Source organism: Saccostrea echinata, unplaced genomic scaffold, assembly GCF_033153115.1.
Source record: "Saccostrea echinata isolate AGI-Se365-2 ecotype Australia unplaced genomic scaffold, CSIRO_AGI_Sech_v1 ptg000023l, whole genome shotgun sequence".
In the NCBI taxonomy this organism is placed as follows: Eukaryota; Metazoa; Mollusca; class Bivalvia; order Ostreida; family Ostreidae; genus Saccostrea; species Saccostrea echinata.
The window spans coordinates 13,914,722-13,935,958 of NW_026889772.1; the positions used below are offsets into that span (position 1 = coordinate 13,914,722).

The window sequence follows — 21,237 nt, forward strand, 5'->3', positions numbered from 1 at the left end:
TCAGCAAATTCTTCTGGCACCCAGGGCAATATATGGACAGTTTGGAAGCCAATCCTGAATCCTCTGTATGTTCAAATTCTTTGACTAATGCACCTATATGTGCATCTGAAAGTGCTTCTGTTAGTGCTAGCCAACCAGAATTTTATTCTACAACCACAGAGCCCAGTCCCAGTCCCATTGCCCAAACCCCCCTTATACAATCTGAGGGGCAAACATACAGTCTACCAGGTCTTATATATTCAGCTATGTGTGATCAAAATATCATGAATCAGCTGGTCCCTGTATTGGCCAGTGCTATTGCTCCAACAATAGAAAAGGCTGTTCAATCAGCTTTCCAACAGCTGAACTTGAAAATAAATAAACAAGCTGAGGAGATCAAGGATCTGAAACAACAGCTAAAGGAAGCAGACAAAACAAATGCTAATCTCCAAAATCAAATCTGGGAGTTAGAGACATCAGTAGACGAGTTAGAGCAGTACGGTAGGAGGAACACCCTTAGATTTCATAACTGTCCAGTGCCAACTGTTCAAAATGAAACTGGTAATCACTTGGACACTGATGCCATTGTGATCGATCTGTGCAAATCTAAAATGAACATTGATTTAAAGGAGGACGATATTTCCAGATCCCACCCTATCGGTAAACCCAATGCCAACGGGAACATTCAAATTATTTGCAAATTTAAAAACTGGAAAGTGAAAAACAATGTATATTCAGCGAAACGAAAACTGAAAGGCACCTCCCTATTTGTTACAGAAGACCTCACGAGGTACCGTCAAGGAATAGTTCATGAGTTGTCTAAGGCGAAAAAAGCGGAAGTGATAGATTCGTACTGGACGAACGACGGACGCATTTTTGTGAAGGTCGAGGAGATGGGTCCAAAACAACTGATCCGCACCTTTAATGACCTTGACCTTATTGCCCTAGGTTCAGGATCTGAATATTAAAATGATTATACTTGTGCGGTTTCTGTTTTTGTTTTTTTGGTTTTTTTTTTCTCTTTTGGTAGATACAGTTTTTTTTATCTGCTGTTAATGTATTTCTTTATAAAATGTATTCTTAAAGCATAAAATAAAAAAAAATTGCATTTTAATGCAAGAAAGGTTCCGTAAATTATTAATGCATGATATGTTATAAATTGTTCCCCTTATATTTTTCCTTCTAACTTTCTTAATCATGCTGCTCTTACACGTAGCAGTATATGTATTAATGTACATAACTTTTTCAACAATGGACCGAGTATCTGTCAACAGGCCTTTTATTTTGCCTTGCGACTCGTACCATTCTTTTTTGTTTTTTGTTTTCTTTTTACCGAAACTTTTTCTCAATGTTTTTTCGTTTTTACTTATAATCAAAGGTCAAACAAAAAATTGTGCATGTTTATTTATCATATGTCTCCTTGCGGCTGATTCAAACAACGCTCAACACTTCTCTTTATCTCTTGACAATGGGTAATACAATTGAACAATATCGAGCTGCAATTGGACTTTTCTACTGTAAATGTAGATGTACATCACTGCTATTTTCTGTATTACGATTTAATAATTTTTTGATTGAGTGTCTGAATTATATTTTAAAAAATACCAAATGTTTACTGTCAAAAGGCGCAATAGAAGTTATTTATTTTTTGAATTATGTGTTACAAATTATGTACTTACTTATATTGTTGTCAGGTGACGTAGAGACAAATCCGGGGCCATCTCAAATTACCCAATCCACACTGGACATTTTTCATTTAAATGTAAGGAGTATAAGAAACAAGTTTGATAAGTTTCTGAGCATTGTTTCAGATTTTGATATTTTATGTTTCACTGAAACCCATCTCGATGTTAACATTTTAAACGAAGATATTTCCATTGACGGATTCAACTCAATTTTTCGGAAAGATAGAAACTCACATGGGGGCGGTGTAATTATATATGCATCTGACTTGTTGCGCGTTAATAGACGCCCTGATCTTGAACCTTTGAACCTTGAATGTATATGGGTAGAAATCAGCGATCCTACCTGCAATATTCTCCTCTGTTGTGTGTATCGTCCTCCTAACTCCGATAATTCATTTTGGAAAAAGTTTGAATGGTCCCTTGAAAAGGCTGTTGATATATCCGATAGAATTTTAATCTTAGGTGACTTAAATGTAAACTTTCTAAATCTCCAAATCACACATGTAGTCAATGAAATTCTCTTAAAATACTCCTTTCAAAACACAGTATGCGACGCAACTAGAGTCACGAAAAACACGAAATCTCTCATAGACCCAATTCTTGTTAGTGAAAGTCTACACGACGATGTATTGGACTCTGGGACAATAGACGTTGAACACTCTCTCAGCGACCACAAAGGTACATACATCTATCTCAAATCACATACAATACAAAAACAATCATATGATAGGAAAATATGGATATACAAAAATGCGGATTTTGCAACACTAAACACACTTATACGCAACACAGATTGGAATACGCTTATTAATGACGCCAAAGATATAGACCAGGCGGAGAGTAATTTTTCAACGAGTTTTTTAAACCATGTAAAACAATGCATTCCCGAAAAAACAGTAACTATAAGGCCTAAAGATAAGCCCTGACTGCGGAAAACAGTTCGTATGCGAAATCGCGCAAGAAATAAAGCCCACAAAACAAAAAAAAAGATTCAGATTTGGATAAGTTTAAAAAACTACGCAACAAAGTTAACAATATGAAAAAAGTAGCGATGGCAAACTATTATAACAATATAGAGACCAATCTTATCGACGCAAGTATCAAAAGTTCAAAAATTTATTGGAAATTATTAAAAGATGTTTTCAAAACAAAGGTCAGATCCGAAATACCACCGCTGCAGGATATTACAGAAAATGGCGATGTGCATATTTCATATAGCGATATTGACAACGTTGAGGCGTTAAACAACTATTTTGCTTCGATTTCGTCGTCGCATGATGTCGAACCTGCATTACCAGATTTTTCTTTATTGTGTAATAGTGTTCTTCATAGTATTGAAATAGTTGAGCAAGACATTATTGATATAATTTCTATTCTCCCTGTGAACAAGGCCATAGGACCTGACAATATTAGTCATAAAATGTTAAAAGCTACTATTTTTAGCGTCTCATTTCCCTTGTGTATTCTGTTTAATAGATCTTTAAGAGAATGTGTATTTCCTAAACAGTGGAAAGTAGCTAATGTACTTCCTTTATTTAAAAAAGGTGACCCATCATTATTATCAAATTATAGACCTGTGTCATTATTAAGCTGCGTAGGTAAAATTATGGAGCGAGTCATTTTTAAATATGTTTATAATTATTTTCATTCAAACAATCTTTTTTATAAATATCAGGCTGGTTTTTTACCAGGTCATTCAACTGTTTATCAGCTTATTGAGACATACAATTACATAGCTAAAGCTATAGATGAAGGAAAACACTGTTGTATGGTTTTTTGTGATTTGTCTAAGGCATTTGATCGGGTATGGCATAAAGGTCTTCTATTTAAGTTACAAACTTATGGCGTTAGCGATAAATTATTGCTATGGTTTCAAAGTTATTTAGATTTAAGGACACAAAGGGTATTGCATAGGAATACTATGTCTAATTTTAAACCATTACATGCTGGAGTCCCTCAGGGGTCTGTATTGGGACCACTTTTATTTTTGATATATGTCAATGATGTTGCTGAAAATATGTCGAGTTTAAGCAGGTTGTATGCTGATGATAATTCTTTACAGAACTGTTCTGAAAACATACATGATATTCAAGTAGGATTGAATTATGATTTAAATCAACTTGAACAGTGGTCTAAACAGTGGCTATTGAAATTTAATCCTTCGAAAACCAAAGCTATCTTTTTTAGTACTAAGAAAAATGTCGAACTACCAAGGCTTAAATTTCAAGACTGTTATTTAGATTTTGTATCATCACAAAACCACTTAGGTATTCTCTTTTCACACGACCTTACATGGTCAGCGTACATTGATTCTATCGTTGCCAATGCATATAAAAAATTAGGTCTACTTAAAAAATTGCAGTTCAGGGTAAGTGCTAAAACTTTAACTCTTTTATATACTACTTTTATAAGACCTCAGTTAGAATACGCAACTGAAGTTTGGTGTGGGTGTTCTAGTCAAGATTCCGAAAAATTAGAAAAATTACAGTTAGCAGCAGCAAGAATAGTCACTGGATTAACTTCTTTAGCATCGCGAGATTCTCTCTATTTTGAAACTGGATGGGAACTACTTGCTATTAGAAGAATGTCGAAAGTAAGAACAACTATGTATAAAATTTTTCATAATATGGTACCCGAGTATCTGAAAGAAATATTTCCAAACATTCGATCACATGAATCAAATTACGTAACAAGACAATCACAAAATTATTGCATCCCTAAGTGTAGATTAAATATTTATAAATCATCTTTTGTCCCAATGGCAATAAGGGAATGGAACTCTTTACCTCTTGAAACAAGACAATCCACTACTATAGGTTCCTTCAAAAATTGTATAAACTCTCAAAAAACACCTACTCCTGCATTTTTTTCTTTTGGTGATCGTTACTGGAATGTAATTCATACTAGATTAAGACACAATTGCGTTCTGAATAAAGATTTATTTAGGTGCAACATCATTGATAGTCCATTATGCACTTGTGGAAAAATAGAAGACGCATATCATTACTTTTTTTCTTGTACGAAATACACTGTCCCAAGAAACGATTTGTTTAATGCTATTTTTAGAATGATTAATTTACGTATTGTAGACACTCACGTACTGTTATGGGGAGATGATTCGATTAGCATTTCTGAAAATGAAAGTTTATTTTTAAATGTGCAATTGTTTATTAAGAGATCTGGTCGTTTTTGAATTTACATATTTAATTCATTTGTACATACTACATCAAGTCAATTTTGTACATGCACAACCTATGTAAGATAATCGTATTGACCTTTGGTTCCAGTGTAGTTTAATTTTTAACATTATTTTGTGTAATGAATTGTTATAAAGGAGAGGACGTTCTAAGTTTTAAGAACTTGTGTCCGATCCTTTTGTTGTAATATCTAAACAATAAAATATGTTCAAACCAAACGCTGTCAATTAATATATGATCAGAGAAAACGAGACATCTCCCGGTAATTCATTTCTTATGGAAAATATATGGATTGACATCCTAGTATTTACCTGTGTAATTACGATGTTACAAACCGTGACGATGACTGGCCAGGAGGACTACCCGTTATGAAAACAACTCATGATCAACTCAGCGGACCTATAATTGACTTTAATATATGCTGTAAATCAATAAAATCATTTCAGTTTAACCGATATTTTATTGCAAAGATAATGGGAAAAAAGACTTGGGATTTAGAATTTTTCTGAATTTCAAACGCTCGATATGCATATATTTGGGGCGCTCTTGCATATGCACTTATAAAACGTGCATGTTCTGTACTTGCATGCGTGTACATTGTATGTATCCGTAAAACCTTAAGAGAGCTGATAAATGTGTTCTGATTTTCAGAAAAAATAATGGGAACCTATAAATAATTACATGTTTATCATTTTGTTCGCATACAATAACAAGTTTAGTAGAAAAAAATAATTTGTTCAAGGTTAGGTGTCTAATAAATTTGTAATATTCAAATACAGTTAGGCATGTATGTCTCATTCTACATATTTTGGAGGCGCGTGTGAATGTGGGATTTTGTATTTCCATACGCTCGATATGCATGTATTTGGGGCGCTTTGTATATATACAGTTGTACATTTTAAGGGCGTCGACAAAAGAACGTATATTAGATTACATACATGTACATTTAAGTTTCAAAAGTTCCATTACTAGTAGGAATTAATTAAGGTTACATATTTTGAATTTTATTATGAATAAAACAGACAATTAACTCGATATCGAGAAATAAATTGTTTATAAAAATAACTATGCAACTTTCCTGTAATTCAGCGAATAAAATATTAAATAAAATACACTAGCGATTTAATCAAAGATATTATGAAATAATCTGAAAAATTCAACATATCCACTCATGACTTAGTTTACAAAATGAATTTGGAATGGCCATTCTATGATTTGTTTTGTGTATGACTAGGTCGCTGGATCACACACGCCGATTGATCCCCGGTGACCTCCTTTGCCACGCGCTATCAAGGGAGGTGTTACATAATTGTAAACACACAAGGTGAATGTAAAAGGCGCACACTTAATGGCTGTAAATAGTCTATGCTTCAAAGTTATGTTTTATTTTCTCAGTATATTGTTTGTTTTTATATGATAAGAAGAAAAGGTTATCTTTTTCCCCCTTTTTTAGTAGACTGGTTTATTCGACTTTGAAAAAAATGAAATAAAACGAAAAGTTGTCAAAAAATAACTTGGAAATAAAGCACAAAACACTTCAACAACCTTATTCTAAAGAATATTAGCATCTAATGTAGCCAGATTTATTATTTATAGTAAGTTTATTTTAGTTACACGCATGAAGAGCTCTCGTTTACTGGCTGAATGAAAACAGTTACCTGTATATGGGTCAAGCTTCTGGCGCATTTAAAACACAAGACTCGAACAAAATAACATTTTCATGAAATCAATAAGATGTTAAAGAACAACTTTTTTAACGACAGCCATTTCGAAATATTTACCGTTTTTGAGTTATAAAGCAAAAACTTTAAAGGGCTCCAGATCCCTAATTTGAGGGGCCAGCCCCTTTTTAGTGGTGTCAAATGAAAGGCCTTGAAATTGTGCACAACTTTTATTCTACATGTCTTATCAAAATATTTTTAATTTTAAAGATACAAAGGAAAATATGTCTAAATTTTCGCTCTTTTAGGCGTTCTAAATTTTGACCCCTAATTAGCGCCATTTTGAATACAGAAATCGAAAAACAAAAACCGATGTGCACAACTTCAATCCTTCTATTATCTAAATTCGGTAGAATTTCTGCTCCAGCTTTTGTAGTCTCGGAGCCTTTGTCTGGAAATGAAGCCTAATAAATTTTCATTTAAAGGGCAATAACTCAAAAGCGGAAGTGACTTTTTGAACTGTTTGACAGCATTTTGATAGAGTTTTGTAACGTCTATAAACTCTGCAAATTTGAGCAAAATCCGTTGAGAAGTGAGCGAGATATGAGGTCTCAAAGTTGGCGTCTAGGAAAAAGAAAAAAACTAGAGCGAGCTCGTTGCAAAGCAACGAATAGGTCTTCCGTTGGAGCTGCGGAAGGAAGAAGTGACCTTGAGTCAAGGTCATGCCACATTCTAAAGTTATACATGTAAGCAATCTTGTAAGGGGAAGCAACTTACAATATTTCGCTAGGAAAAACTGTAAAGGAATGTACGTGACCTTGAACATTCCAAATGCCTTGCGTCAAACGATGACACACTTTCGTCATAAAATCCAATCTGTGTGTTACCGACTTGAAAAGTTCACAGTGACACGTCATGTTCTTTTAGTCCATACATACAGTCAAAACCTCTTATCCTTAGTGACCTTGAACTTGAGTCAAGGTCATGTCACACTCCAAGAATATTTTTATTCGTCTTTTTCCATATTTAATCTTCTAGTACATATTTACAATGTATTCCATATGAAAAATCCATAAAAATAACGTAGAATTAACGTTTTATTAAAAAATCATACCCGCGGTATTATGAAACAGAAAAGGTAAGTCACTTCCATTTGTTAACACTGGACCCCTCTTGGATATCGGGCCTAAAATATCATATACATGTACCTACCACATGTCACCAAAATATGTTATTATATCTTGTTTCATCGTCGCAAGCCACGGGTTTTGTGTCCATTCTATTTCCACAAACCCGTGGCTGCCTCCTTCAAATTTCTCTCGTTCTCATGAATATTAATAACATAAATTCAACCAATGGAATAACATCTGACGCTTCAAGTCAGAACCAATGAAAATGATCAGTCTATCTTGTATTTGGATGTAACCATAACCACGAGCTGTACATCAACTTCGGTTCGAATTTCCTTTCTTAACGAGTAACGCTATTCAGCGTTCTCACACAACGTCTACATTCGAAACCCTGTATTTTAATGTAAAACCTTGTAAGTAATTTAGAATATACGTTACTCACATCTGTTCTTCAGGATCTATCGTATTTTTTTTTTAATAAATCTGCCATGCATAGCAAACATGATTTCATTATGGGCGCCCATTTTAAGCGTACCAAAATTGCTACAGAGTGATTTCATTGGTCAGGGTAAATCTGGCGTCACTTAAGGACATTGGCAAGGTTCCTGGTTATTGTATAGAATTTTTCAAGAACTTTCGAGTAGGTTTAAATGTACTAAATAGGCTATATTCTGGATCGTTTTACCTACCAATCCAGCATTCTTTTTTAGATTTTGTCAAATTAGTGTTTTTACAATTCTTAGTGCATTTCCTATATAAAATGTTGATAAAAGGGACCTACATAATTTTTCACCATAATATTTCTTTAAAACACATTTATTTCATACAGTTTTTGTATTATAGACATTATTGTAACTTCATTTCCTATGACTTCTAGATATTTTGGTTGAAAATGTATATGTAGATACAAGACATGGATATCCCGGCACCGATCATCATTTTTGAGTTGCGTCCCTTAACAGCTAAAATTGGTCAAGAGACTGGTTGATTGTTTTTATCATGTAATTGACTGAATTGATTGAAACACATTGTCATAAAAATATTGGCATGGATTTATCTTTAACTTTTATTCGTAATTACTAAATGCTGATTCCTTCACACGACCTAAGAACTGTTCTCAGTCGGCATGGTCGACCTACCTGTCAGCATATGTCACATCTTTGCCCTTCCCAGCATACTGAGCATAACTATGGTAAATGACGACCTTTTTGCTCTTTGTCCCTGAATACAATGTACAACAAAGCCATTACTACTTTTCTTTCTTGCTGTATAGATGATTCTACCCGTTGAAGGAAGTACACGTGCTTTTGTTTACCTCTATAACATACGCTTTATTGGTTTTCACCGCTTAGAGAATTCTACATGGGAGATCACTCTCAATCACTATTTTACAAGTGAAAAAACCCATGTATTAAACCTTTTTTCTCCGGAAAACCCTGACTTGCCAATGTCCTTAATAAATATTCAATGATTCAGTCGCGAGAACGAGAGAATTCGGTAGGAGGCAGCCACGGGTTTGTGGAAATAGAATGGACACAAAACCCGTGGCTTGCGACGATGATCTTCTTTCGGTAGATATTTTTGTCTTTAATCGTGCTATTTAAACGGAAGACCTTAAATAGTGTCTGTGGCTGTCACTATTTCTGTGTTTTTCAGAAACTTGATCGTAGAATTAGTCAAAGTCCACAACTGGACAATAAACTGATAAATCGGCTACAGTATATTATCTGTTCACAGAAACGACATATTGAACCTGGAAAAAAAATAATCCAGAAGCAATTCATTTCATTGAAATTCTATCATGAATATTTTGTTTTAATCGATGGACTCGATAAATCAATAAACTGACCGAAGGAAAAACGTTGCACGTGCCGTAACATTCTGTACGTTTTTTTTTTTTATTTTACATTCTACTTGCATAATACATGCACATGTACATGTACATATATATTAAACAGAAACATAAATACCAAGCCCGTCGGCATTTAAAAAAAAGTAATAAAACATAATTTGATTTGATCTATTTTATTTCATTTAAACTCTATTAATTTGTTTTAAAAGTATGATTGATCTTTTTCCTTTTAATATACACTCAGGGTAAAAAAAATAGTATATATTGACTCGCGTAACTTTCATGGTTGTAGTTACATTTGAAAATGAAGAAATAATGAAATAAAGAAACGTTGAAGGGACTGGTGTGTTGTATGGCTAGACAACGCCTTGCACATGCAGAGAAATTTACCACAGGTACTCTAGGACAGGTGTGAAACCCCTAGGGCATGCGGTTTCCTGCTCTTGCTCTGCTAATCCCTATACAAAGGAAATGATCGCGACTAATACTTAATACACAAAGAAACAGAATATATTCAAGTAAACTTGGCATTGATTTTTTTCTTGAGTATTATTGAGAATAATAAGTTTTAGTGATATACCCCCCGTTTTAATTGTTTTCTGAAGTTCATCACCATGCACATTCCATCTTCTGTAATTGGAGAAATGTTTAAATTAAAAACAAACCACTGTTTACAAAAGAAGTAAATATCGAGGGAAAAAAAATGTTATATTTTATTGATATCTTTTATAACGTTCACGCGCCCACTCACTGCAAACGCTCACCATCGAATATTACAGCTTTCCGGTCATTCGACAATTTCAGGGAAATGCTTAAGGAATCACTGTCTAGTTAGTAGAGTATGCCAGGGCATCAACGATAGTTGGAAACGTGGGATAATTTGCATAACGGGCGAAGCCCGTTATGCATAAATTATCCCACGTTTCCAACTATCGTTGATGTCCCTGGCATACTCTACTAACTAGACAGTGATTCCTTTTATTTCCATTTCATTTTGAAATAAAATTGTAAATTTAGATTTTAAAAATGTAGACTAATAGATTTAAATTATACGAGGCCTCACATGTCAATTTCAATAGTCTCCGCCCACTGACGTCAAACACAAAGAAAGCCGCACGAGATTTACATGCATATTAGGCCTCCTTAGCGTCAGACACAAAGACAGCCGCATGAGAATTACATGCATATTAGGCCTTCTTAGCCCCTGACCTTTCGCTTTTCGAAATTTGCATTCCATTAGAATGATCAAGAAATCAACTCTCCTAATTTTCAAAGAGTTATCACAGAGAAAACTAATAGAAATGGAAATATTTGCACATTAATACAGTAAAGTGAAATTATTTAAATGAATTATATTGTTCTAAATTTGGTAAAAAGAAAAAAAAAACATGAACAGTATATAGATATATTTTTTTCCTCATAGGAATGCTGAAAACTGTTAATCGGAACTCGCACTGACTATTGTTTAGCACGTGTATGTAACATTGCAGTTCGCATATAATTTGAAAAGAGAAGTTATTATAGAACTTATATTTCCGACATTAAAATTTGTCACGTTAAACTCTCAAATGACTCAGCTTATAAATAGTTTTCTTGATACTTTTTAAAAAAAGATGTCGCTTTAGCATTGATATATAACTTAACAAAATTAATAATAATAAATAAAATGATAAAAAAAAAAAAAGATTAAATATATTCTGCTTTACAATTTTTTTTTGTTCATTCATTATTTTCACCTTTTGCGAAATAAAAGAAAATACTTTCATAAATATACATACACTGCGGGATTTTATTTTGTTTTATTTAAAGAGGGAATTTCGCAAAATTCCTGTTCGGGGAGATAACTCCCGTTTGTTTACGATACTAGTTGATCGATGATTTAACCGCGGCGGGGACAGGTAGGTGATGAATTTCCCGCGGAGGGAACGCGGTTTACCTGTCTCACCTGGCCAAATCCCGCGTTGTGTTTATACCGCGACGGGGCGCGGGAAATACGGGATCCGCGTTGCCTGTACTGTACATGTATAGTCAATCAGATTAGAAATACAGCGACTATCAGAATTTCGGGCCGTAAAAAAGATCTGATTTTGATTAGATTTCAGGTGTAGGCGAATGTGTGTGTAATGAGGGGTTAGTTAATTCATTCAAGATTTATTATATTGTTCGTTTGGACAAAGGCTTCATAAAAATATACACACTGCTTGTACAGGTACACATCAATGAATGTTCAGATTAATTCAAAAATCGGCGGACATTAATTTATTTTAGTTATCTAAAAGCAATGTTATTTCCAGAGACATAAATTATATTTTCTGTTTTTTGTCTCGGATTTTTCTTCTTTGTGATTTACCGGTTTACAAAGGCCTGTGTTTTAACAGCTGTTCATAAACGCTGTCAATTAATATATGATCAGAGAAAACGAGACATCTCCCGGTAATTCATTTCTTATGGAAAATATATGGATTGACATCTTAGTATTTACCTGTGTAATTATGATGTTACAAACCGTGACGATGACTGGCCAGGAGGACTACCCGTTATGAAAACAACTCATGATCAACTCAGCGGACCTATAATTGACTTTAATATATGCTGTAAATCAATAAAATCCTTTCAGTTTAACCGATATTTTATTGCAAAGATAATGGGAAAAAAAGACTTGGGATTTAGAATTTTTCTGAATTTCAAACGCTCAATATGCATATATTTGGGACGCTCTTGCATATGCACTTATAAAACGTGCATGTTCTGTACTTGCATGCGTGTACATTGTATGTATCCGTAAAACCTTAAGAGAGCTGATAAATGTGTTCTGATTTTCAGAAAAAATAATGGGAATTAACCTATAAAAAATACATGTTTATCATTTTGTTCGCATACAATAACAAGTTTAGTAGAAAAAAATAATTTGTTCAAGGTTAGGTGTCTAATAAATTTGTAATATTCAAATACAGTTACGCATGTATGTCTCATTCTACATATTTTGGAGACGCGTGTGAATGTGGGATTTTGTATTTCCATACGCTCGATATGCATATATTTGGGGCGCTTTGTATATATACAGTTGTACATTTTAAGGGCGTCGACAAAAGAACGTATATTAGATTACATACATGTACATTTAAGTTTCAAAAGTTTCATTACTAGTAGGAATTAATTAAGGTTACATATTTTGAATTTTATTATGAATAAAACAGACAATTAACTCGATATCGAGAAATAAATTGTTTATAAAAATAACTATGCAACTTTCCTGTAATTCAGCGAATAAAATATTAAATAAAATACACTAGCGATTTAATCAAAGATATTATGAAATAATCTGAAAAATTCAACATATTTATCCACTTATGACTTAGTTTACAAAATGAATTTGGAATGGCCATTCTATATGATTTGTTTCGTGTATGACTAGGTCGCTGGATCACACACGCCGATTGATCTGCGGTGACCTCCTTTGCCACGCGCTATCGAGGGAGGTGTTACATAATTGTAAACACACAAGGTGAATGTAAAAGGCGCACACTTAATGGCTGTAAATAGTCTATGCTTCAAAGTTATGTTTTATTTTCTCAGTATATTGTTTGTTTTTATGTGATAAGAAGAAAAGGTTATCTATTTCCCCCCTTTTTTTAATAGACTGGTTTATTCGACTTTGAAAAAAATGAAATAAAACGAAAAGTTGTCAAAAAAATAACTTGGAAATAAAGCACAAAACACTTCAACAACCTTATTCTAAAGAATATTAGCATCTAATGTAGCCAGATTTATTATTTATAGTAAGTTTATTTTAGTTACACGCATGAAGAGCTCTCGTTTACTTGCTGAATGAAAACAGTTACCTGTATATGGGTCAAGCTTCTGGCGCATTTAAAACACAAGACTCGAAAAATATAACATTTTCATGAAATCAATAAGATGTTAGAGAACAACTTTTTTAACGACAGCCATTTCGAAATATTTACCGTTTTTGAGTTATAAAGCAAAAACTTTAAAGGGCTCCAGATCCCTAATTTGAGGGGCCAGCCCCTTTTTAGTGGTGTCAAATGAAAGGCCTTGAAATTATGCACAACTTTTATTCTACATGTCTTATCAAAATATTTTTAGTTTTAAAGATACAAAGGAAAATATGTTTAAATTTTCGCTCTTTTAGGCGTTCTAAATTTTGACCCCTAATTAGCGCCATTTTGAATACAGAAATCGAAAAACAAAAACCGATGTGCACAACTTCAATCCTTCTATTATCTAAATTCGGTAGTTTTTCTGCTCCAGCTTTTGTAGTCTCGGAGCCTTTGTCTGGAAATGTAGCCTAATGAATTTTCATTTAAAGGGCAATAACTCAAAAGCGGAAGTGACTTTTTGAACTGTTTGACAGCACTCTGATAGAGTTTGGTAACGTCTATAAACTCTGCAAATTTGTGCAAAATCCGTTGAGAAATGAGCGAGATATGTGGTCTCAAAGTTGGCGTCTAGAAAGGAGAAGAAAAAAAAAAAAAAGAATAATAATCTTAACCATCAGAAACAGTAGAAGGTCTTCCGTTGGAAACGGAAGACCTTAAAAAGAATAATAATCTTAACCATCAGAATCAGTAGAAGGTCTTCCGTTGGAACGGAAGACCTTAATGATCCTTAGCATTATTATCGAAACTATTTGTACCCACCAATCAGCTAAATGTATTTAAAAAAATAATTTGCATGTTTTTTTTCTAGATATTTACACAGGTCCACATATAGTCGTCAATAAATATGTCCGATTTCGATTTTTTAAAAATGTTATATACCATATATTACATGACCTCTCGGGCAACAATACCAGAATATTTGCCCCTCGGTAACAGGAAAGCCCTGGAGTGTTATGTCGCCCTCTGCCTTCGGCATCGGGCGACATAACACTCCAGGGCTTTCCTGTCACCTCGAGGGCAAATATTCTGGTATGTTGCCCTCGAAGCCATGTAATATATGTATAATATACATATATATATATATATATATATATATATATATATATATATATATATATATATATATATATATATATATATATATATATATATATATATATATATAATTTCAAAAACAAAATGAAGAACCGGTACAGTTTTAAATTTCTATTTTATCATGTTTATAAAAATTCTTTATGCAGTACCTGGAACATCAACTTGGTTTGAGCCTATGAGTTCATACGAAGTCCCACTTATTAATTTCCAAATCTGGAAGAAAACAGTGCCCTCTGCCTTTGGATAAAATTCCCAGTGTGAAATCAATCCACAACACTTTATGGTATTGTCCGTGTCTGGCATCAGAAAATATTTGTCTGAAATCCAGTGAAATTCACAAATTAAAATAAGCATGACAACTCGTACTGATCAATTGCGGATCTGTAACTCATTTGTCTGGAAAAATTAGAATGGACGTTCTTAACTTAAGGAATGTGATGTGTTCATCATTTTATAACATGTAGGTATCTTGTGCCAGTAATAGTGTGTAGGTTGCCTGTTGTAAATAACAGCAGTTTGATGTATGGACTCCAATATATAGCATGTAAACTTCCAGCTATGACTGAGCTCAGTGTGGTGTTCTGACCCCAGTAATAGTATAGGTATTAGTATATTTATAATTGTACGGAGGCTACTTCTTATTTAGAGCTGCGACCTTAAGTATATGAAATATGGACTACTTGCTGTGTTATACACTATTATATAAGTATCTAAGCTCCTCTTTATTATAAAGAGCAATTTGTTGTATGTAGTACAGTTTAGAGTACCTGTACCCAGGCTACTTGTGATTTAGAGGAGTCTGATGTATGTAGTACAGTTTGTACCTGTACCCAGAGGATACTTGTGATTTAGAGGAGTCTGATGTATGTAGTACAGTTTAGAGTACCTGTACACAGGCTACTTGTGATTTAGAGGAGTCTGATGTATTTAGTACACTTTAGAGTACCTGTACCCAGGCTACTTGTGATTTACAGGAGTCTGATGTATGTAGTACAGTTTAGAGTGTCTGTACCAGAGAATACTTGTGATTTAGAGGAGTCTGATGTATGTAGTACAGTTTAGAGTACCTGCACCCAGGCTACTTGTGATTTAGAGGAGTCTGATGTATGTAGTACAGTTTAGAGTACCTGTACCCAGGCTACTTGTGATTTAGAGGGGTCTGATGTATGTAGTACAGTTTAGAGTACCTGTACCCAGGCTACTTGTGATTTAGAGAAGACTAATAAAGTACCTGTACACAGGCTACTTGTGATTTAGAGGAGTCTTATGTATGTAGTACAGTTTAGAGTACCCCGTACCCAGGCTACTTGTGATTTAGAGGAGTCTGATGTATGTAGTACAGTTTAGAGTACCTGTACCCAGAGGATACTTGTGATTTTAGAAGAGTCTGATGTATGTAGTACAGTTTAGATTACCTGTACCCAGGCTACTTGTGATTAAGAGAAGTCTGATGTATGTAGTACAGTTTAGAGTACCCGTACCAAGGCTACTTGTGATTTAGAGAAGACTGATGTATGTATAGTACAGTTTAGAGTACCTGTACCCAGAGGATACTTGTGATTTAGAGGAATCTGATGTATATATTACAGTTTATAGTACCTGTACCCAGAGGATACTTGTGATTTAGAGGAGTCTTATGTATGTAGTACAGTTTAGAGTACTGTACCCAGGCTACTTGTGATTTACAGGAGTCTGATGTATGTAGTACAAGATTAGATTACCTGTACCCAGAGGATACTTGTGATGTAGAGGAGTCTGATGTATGTAGTACAGTTTAGAGTACCTGTACCCAGAAGATACTTGTTATTTTAGAAGAGTCTGATGTATGTAGTACAGTTTAGAGTACCTGTACCCAGGCTACTTGTCATTTAGAGGAGTCGGATGTATGTAGTACAGTTTAGAGTACCCGTACCAAGGCTACTTGTGATTTAGAGAAGACTGATGTATGTATAGTACAGTTTAGAGTACCTGTACCCAGAGGATACTTGTGATGTAGAGGAGTCTGATGTATATATTACAGTTAAGAGTACCTGTACCCAGAGGATACTTGTGATTTAGAGGAGTCTGATGAATGTAGTACAGTTTAGAGTACCTGTACCCGGGCTACTTGTGATTTACAGGAGTCTGATGTATGTAGTACAAGATTAGATTACCTGTACCCAGAGGATACTTGTGATGCAGAGGAGTCTGATGTATGTAGTACAGTTTAGAGTACCTGTTCCCAGAGGATACTTGTTATTTTAGAAGAGTCTGATGTATGTAGTACAGTTCAGAGTACCTGTACCCAGGCTACTTGTCACCCGTACCCAGGCTACTTGTGATTTAGAGAAGACTGATGTATGTATTACAGTTTAGAGTACCTGTACCCAGAAGATACTTGTTATTTTAGAAGAGTCTGATGTATGTAGTACAGTTTAGAGTACCTGTACCCAGGCTACTTGTCATTTAGAGGAGTCGGATGTATGTAGTACAGCTTAGAGTACCCGTACCCAGGCTACTTGTGATTTAGAGAAGACTGATGTATGTATTACAGATTAGAGTACCTGTACCCAGAGGATACTTGTGATTTAGAGGAGTCTGATGTATGTATTACAGTTATGAGTACCTCTACCCAGAGGATACTTGTGATTTTAGAAGAGTCTGATGTATGTAGTACAGTTTAGAGTACCTGTACCCAGACTACTTGTCATTTAGAGGAGTCGGATGTATGTAGTACAGTTTAGAGTGCCCGTACCAAGGCTACTTGTGATTTAGAGAAGACTGATGTATGTATAGTACAGTTTAGAGTACCTGTACCCAGAGGATACTTGTGATGTAGAGGAGTCTGATGTATGTATTACAGTTTAGAGTACCTGTACCCAGAGGATACTTGTGATTTAGAGGAGTCTGATGTATGTAGTACAGTTTAGAGTACCTGTACCCAGAAGATACTTGTGATTTTAGAAGAGTCTGATGTATGTAGTACAGTTTAGAGTACCTGTATTCAGGCTACTTGTGATTTAGAGAAGACTGATGTATGTATAGTACAGTTTAGAGTACCCGTACCCAGGCTACTTGTGATTTAGAGAAGACTGATGTATGTATTACAGTTTAGAGTACCTGTACCCAGAGGATACTTGTGATTTAGAGGAGTCTGATGTATGTATTACAGTTTAGAGTACCTGTACCCAGAGGATACTTGTGATTAGAACTCTAAACTGTACTACATACATCACAAGTGGCCTGGTTACAGGTACTCTAAGCTGTACAACATACATCAGACTGCTCTAAATCACAAGTATCCTCTGGGTACAGGTACAAACTAAACTACATACATCAGACTGCTCTAAATCACAAGTATCCTCTGGGTACAGGTACTCTAAACTGTACTACATACATCAGACTCCTCTAAATCACAAGCTTAGAATATTAATATGTAGGGTACTTGTTGTAAGTTAGAGCAGTTGGATGTGCAGATATCAGTTTATAGTAACAATCTGTTGTGAGTTAGAGCAGTTGGATGTGCAGATATAGTAACTATCTGTTGTGAGTTAAAGCAGCTGGATGTGCAGATATCAGTTTATAGTATCTGTTGTGAGTTAGAACAGTCTGATGTGCAGACACCTAAGCATGTAGGTTACGTGTTGTAATTGAGAACAGTCTAATGTTATGAAAAATGTTTATAAGTAAGAGTGGGTATACTTATTGGTCCACCTGATGTATGAACACCAGATAGAGTATATGTGTACTAGTGTGTAGGTACTTATATTAATGATACGTCTGATATATGGACACCACCTCATCGGTTACTTACTAGGCTTTGTGAATAAAGACACCAGTGTATAGGCTACTTATAGATCAGACATTAATAGATATAACAGAAAATATGTAAGAGGTTACTAACCGGTCAGTGACGTATCAGACGAGGCGTGGGAATCAGCTGTACTTTTCATAAAGTGGTCACGAACCAGACAAACTAGAAAAACCAAAACGAAGAGGAATCACCACATTAATTGTAGTACTATTAACTCAGGACATACATGCGTTGTCTGAGGATTAATTACAATTAGAGAAATAAATTGATTATTATTGATTAACAGGAAATAAAATTTGATTTTTAAGTAAATTACTTCTCAACTAACAGTAATAACTTTGGATAGAGAAAATTATTTGGCATGCACGCGTTTTTTTTTGTTTTTGTTTTTGTTTGTTTTTTTTTTTTTTTTTTGTTTTTTTTTTTTTGTTTCTTTTTTTTTGTTTGTTTGTTTTTTTTTTTTTGTTTGTTTGTTTTTTTTTTTTCGTCGAAATTTATGGCGATCTTGAAAATTGCAATTTTTTAAATCATCTTAATGCAGAGAAAAATACAAAATTCACATAAAATGTTTTACCTTTCCGTACAGGGTTGTAATTTGTGGATATCTGAGGTCTTTTGATAAAAAAAATGATGAAATCTTTATCAATATATATTTTCAAGTTCGAAAGTAGTGATGATTTTGTGGAGGAAATGATATCTTAGTAAATATAAACCTTTTTTTTTTTCCTTCACTCCGACGCAAAAAAATATGCAAGATTACCGACCATATAAGCTTAAACATCAGAAAAAAAGACACATAAATCATTACTTACATTAATTAACATGATCATTTTGTACCAAAGAAAAAAATAATACAAGTCTAATACACTAGACAAAATTGCTAATGCTCCACCGAAGAAAATTAATAATTTAATTTTCAAAACTTATTCATGATGTATTTGATATATAATTATGTTACTTAATCCAAAAATAGGGCATTTAAATGTCTTTAATGATAAATAATCATAGTGTTAACTGAAGCGTACCAATTTCATAGAAAAATTAAAAATCTTGTCCATACTATGTGTTATTCAAGAGAACACTTTACTACAATAACAAGAGTATAGAAAATGTAAAAGAATTTAAATATCTTGGTATCATTTTTTCAAGATTTGGCTCCTTTTTAAAAGCCAAGAAACATCCATGTGACCAAGCCCAAAAAGCAATGTATGGTGTAATCAGAAACATTAGACAATTCAACCTCCCTTTAGCATGTCAATTTGAATTGTTCAATAAAATGGTTGTACCAGTGTAACTCTATGGTTGTGAAATCTGGGGGTTTGAAAACCTAGACATTATTGAACGTGTTCATTTAAGATTTTTTAAACATATACTTTACTAAAATTAGTACACCAAATTTTATGGTTTATGGTGAAACAGGACGCTTTCCATTATCTGTCCTTGTTTATTCTAGAATAGTTTGGTGTAATAGTGTAAATTAATTAATACCCCCGGAAACAAATCTTCATGTATATTATGTAAATAGTCAATCGCTAACTCACAATCTGAAATTGGTAAGAATCCATGGATTGACTGTGTGCATCGTATTTTTGATTCATGCGGACTATCTAATATTTGGAATGAACAGTTTTGTTATAGTCTTAACCAAGATTGGGTTACTACTGCTGTAAAGCAACGAATACAGGATCAATTTATACAAAAATGGAATGCTGACATTAATAATTCATCCAAAGGTGTTGTGTATAAACTTTTTAAAACAAATTTTAAATGTGAAAAGTATTTATGCATTTTGCCACTAAAATTTAGAAAAATACTTGTAAAAGTTCGCACCTCTAATCGCCGTCTACCAGTTGAACTGGGAAGATGCGCAGGTATACCATTAAATGAAAGATTATGTACACTTTGTAAAACTAGACATGTTGCCAATGAATTCCATTTTATACTTGAATGCACTTCATTGTCAAACATTAGGAAAAAATATATTAAAGAATACTACTTTCCTAGACCAAATATACTTAAATTTTCTCACTTGATGACAAAACAAGATGCTAAGACTCTGAAAAAAAATCTGTACTTTTATATTAAAAATATATGAATTACTCAGTCCTTCATGATTTTTTCCTCATTTATACTATTAGTATATGTATTATATGTATTTACCTTTTTCTTTTTTTTCTCTTTCATTTTCATATTCTGAATAAGTATATCATATACTTATATCTCTGACCTGATATTGCATGTTGTAAATATTTTTCATTGTCCTCATGTACCATATAGTTTAGATGGTTTTTGGTGAATAAATGAACTTAAACTTGTTTGTGTTCTTTTCGTTTGTACTTAAAACCCAGAAAAAAGTTACACCGTATGCACTAGCAGCGTTAAACCCTAGAAGAGCGTGCTAAAACAGTCCGTATGGTGTCTGTAGGGGATCTTTTGGAGAAATTTGTGAAAAATTAAAACAATTAAAAGATTATTCGTTCCTCTGGTGAAAATCGTTGCAAGTAGATTAACAAAAATAAAAATGTTTACTATAGATAGCTACTGCATATTAAGCCCCGCAAGAAAATTTTAAGATTGCACCACAAAACTGGGTCAACCTGCAGTTGGATAAACTTGGTATGGACACCAAGGCACTGGATGTCAGCTAGGCGATATGATAGTCAATCACCGTATGTTATTTGATTTTTGATTGGGACAATGGTCGCAACCTCATGGACCATCTTTGGTAATCACCAACTCTGCAAAAACGGGGCGCAGTGCACCCGGGAAAATGGTTTTAGGACAAGAAAGCACGTCATTCAAGGGCCTTGTCATGACACAAAGACATCTGTCAATCCCACTGCATTGGAAAAGATGGCATTTTATATATACTTGTACCGATCAGCCAAATGTGCAATTCACAAATAAGAATATTACATGTGGTGCGTTAGCAATTTTATCTAG

General features: G+C 34.0%; 1 protein-coding gene across 1 annotated transcript in view; it reads right to left on the bottom strand.

Moving 5' to 3' along the window:
- The window catches only part of LOC133191512 (uncharacterized), a 46,430-nt gene that overhangs the window by 18,626 nt on the left and 6,567 nt on the right, over positions 1 to 21,237 (bottom strand). The window contains exons 3-4 of the mRNA XM_061327263.1: positions 18,385 to 18,456; positions 14,651 to 14,818 (exon numbers count right to left, since the gene is read on the bottom strand). Coding sequence (XP_061183247.1) covers positions 14,651 to 14,818; positions 18,385 to 18,433 — 217 coding nt within the window. The 5' untranslated portion in view covers positions 18,434 to 18,456. The remainder of the gene's footprint in view (positions 1 to 14,650; positions 14,819 to 18,384; positions 18,457 to 21,237) is intronic.